Source organism: Rhinatrema bivittatum, chromosome 2 (genome assembly GCF_901001135.1).
Source record: "Rhinatrema bivittatum chromosome 2, aRhiBiv1.1, whole genome shotgun sequence".
Classification (NCBI taxonomy): Eukaryota; Metazoa; Chordata; class Amphibia; order Gymnophiona; family Rhinatrematidae; genus Rhinatrema; species Rhinatrema bivittatum.
The window spans coordinates 448,546,646-448,549,359 of record NC_042616.1 but is presented as its reverse complement, the minus strand read 5'-3'; the positions used below and the strand labels follow the sequence as shown (position 1 = coordinate 448,549,359).

Sequence of the window (2,714 nt, the reverse complement as noted above, 5' to 3'; positions counted from 1 at the left end):
CCAATTTTATATAATCCCTCACAATCATGGGGCATATAAAATGCTGAGAGGCTCTATCTCTGTATGTGTTACGGTCTCTGCCGCTTCCCCTTCTCTAGCCCTGGACAGTGCCTACCTCCGCTGCTGGAAACGCCGCGTCCCGCGGTGCCGGGACTCCGACAACTCTGCCAGTTCCACGTGGCGGCCGCCATTGCTTGCCCGTCTCCCCGCTGACTGGCACGCGCGTGAGGACGCCCACTGTGTGCGCACAGCTCCCGGAAGTCTGGCTCCGCCTGTGCTAATGACGCCACGCCCTAAACCTGATATAACCGGCGTCCGGACTCCTTCTCCTTGCCTTGCAACGAGGTTCACTACTGCCTAGTAGTTCTGAGTTGTGCTTCGTTTGTTCCTCGTTCCTGACTTGACCTTTGGATTACCTTTGACTTCGCTTCAGCCTGCCGCCTGCCTCAGACCTTGGTCCGTTCCAGACTTCGCTTCAGCCTGCCGCCTGCCTCAGACCTTGGTCCGTTCCCGACTTCGCTACAGCCTGCTTCAGTCCACAGCCTGCTTCCGTCCACAGCCAGCGGCAGTCTCCGTTCCAGTCTACAGCCTGCTTCAGTCCACAGCCTGCTTCCGTCCACAGCCAGCGGCAGTCTCCGTTCCAGTCTACAGCCTGTTCCAGTCCACAGTCTGATACCGATTCCATCTAAGTCTTCAGCTTGCTCCAGGCCCAGCATTCTACAGACCCTGCCTCACTGTCCGGTTTGCTACAGGTATCGCTGCCGCCCGCTGCCCTGTCATCAGCTGGCCCTCGACCTGTACTGCCGGTACACGGACTATCTTTTACTCTGGACTTTCCATACTACACTCCCAGCCCAGGCTTACCTCCTATTGGACTTTGAGCATATACCCCAAGTCCCAAGGTTCCAGGACCCTACGGGCTCCTCCTGGGGGGTTCCTGGTTCCCGGGTGAACACTGCCAGCCTGTGGCTCTGCCTCCCAGCCTACCCTGTCATCCTAGGTGGGCCGGCCCAAGGGTCCACTACCCTGCCTGCAGTACCCAACTGCAACAGTTTGCAAGGCCATGGACTCGGCGGAGACTCCAAGCCTGCAGGCCATACCAGGGATGGCCAAACGTCTCCAGCAACAACAGCACTGCATTGATTCCCTCGCTGCCACTGTGGAACAGTTGGTCTCCCGCCTTGAGGTTTCCACTCGGGAGTTGCCTCCGGCACCCGCGTCTACTTCAAGTACTCAGCTGCCCACGCCTACCCGGTATGCCGGGGATAGCAAGACATGTCGTGGTTTCCTGAACCAGTGTCAAGTGCGCTTCTCCTTGCTGCCATCCCAGTTTCCCTCAGACGCAGCCAAAGTAGCCTTTATCTTCTCCCTGCTGGACGGCAAGGCCCTCGATTGGGCTTCACCCTTGTGGGAACGTTCAGACCCTTTGCTACAGAACCTACAAGACTTCCTCCTGAACTTCCGTCTGGCCTTTGATGACCCAGCATGCTGATCCACCGCGGCCTCGGAGCTCCTACACCTGCGGCAAGGGACACGCCCGGTGGCTGACTATATTATAGACTTCCGAACCCTGGCCATGGAACTTGCTTGGCAAGATTCATTCATTCAAGATTCATGGATTCATTCGAGCTCACTTCTTCACTGGAGATTGAAAACACACTTAAAAAATTCAAACCTTCCTCCCACCCATCTGACCCAATACCAACAAATCTCCTCATCGCCATACCAAACACCATCTCAAAACCAATTGCAGAAATTATCAACACATCCCTTTCTCAAGGTTTAGTTCCTAACCAGTTAAAATTGGCAATACTGAAACCATTACTAAAGAAACCAAACGCTTGCCCATCAGACCCAGCTAATTTTAGACCCATCGCTAACTTACCTCTTATCGCCAAACTGATGGAAAAAATTGTCAACAAACAACTGTCAGATTATTTGGAAGATCATAACATTCTATCCCCAGCTCAATATGGATTCCGAAAACGCCTAAACACCGAATCGCTCTTACTATCTCTCACTGACACAATCCTCGTTAATATGGAGAATAAACAATCTTACCTGCTCATTCTCCTGGATCTTTCTGCTGCATTTGATACGGTAAAACACTCTACTCTAATAGACCAACTAGCCAACATAGGTATCAAAGGCACAGCCCTTAGATGGTTCCATTCCTTCTTAAGTAACAGATTCTACAAAGTAAGGATAAACAACAAAGAATCGCATCCAATCCTGACAGAGCAAGGAGTCCCACAAGGATCATCACTTTCACCCACCCTCTTCAATATCTACCTCCTCCCTCTCTGCCATCTACTCTCAAACCTAAAGCTTACCCATTACCTCTATGCAGACGACATACAAATCCTCCTTCCGATCACAGAATCCCTTCAAAAAACTATCACGTACTGGAACGAATGCCTACAGCCCATCAAAAACCTACTCTCAAGCCTCAACTTAGTATTGAATGCTAATAAAACCGAAATGCTCATTGTCTCCCAGGATCCACGCACAATCTCTTCCAGCCTTTCTCTACCTAACACAAACAACTCGTTCTCATCCGACGTCAGAGACCTTGGAGCATGGCTTGATAATCATCTAAACCTAAAAAAGTTCGTAAACAATACCACAAAGGACTGCTTTTATAAACTGCAAGTCCTCAAAAAACTTAAACCTCTCCTTCACTTCTCCGACTTCAGGCTAGTACTACAATCCAT

The 2,714-nt window shown here is 51.0% G+C and overlaps 1 protein-coding gene across 1 annotated transcript; it reads left to right on the top strand.

Annotated features, from left to right (window-relative positions):
• Positions 1 to 1,105: 1,105 nt before the first annotated feature.
• On the top strand, positions 1,106 to 1,492 carry LDOC1 (LDOC1 regulator of NFKB signaling). Its single transcript, XM_029587125.1, has one exon. The coding sequence runs from the start codon at positions 1,106 to 1,108 to the stop codon at positions 1,490 to 1,492; it is 387 nt and encodes a 128-aa protein (XP_029442985.1).
• The last annotated feature ends 1,222 nt before the right edge of the window (positions 1,493 to 2,714 follow it).

What these genes read in the sequence shown, in the direction of transcription:
- LDOC1 (XM_029587125.1), top strand. Translation starts at nt 1,106, where the DNA reads ATGGCCAAACGTCTCCAGCAACAACAGCACTGCATTGATTCCCTCGCT.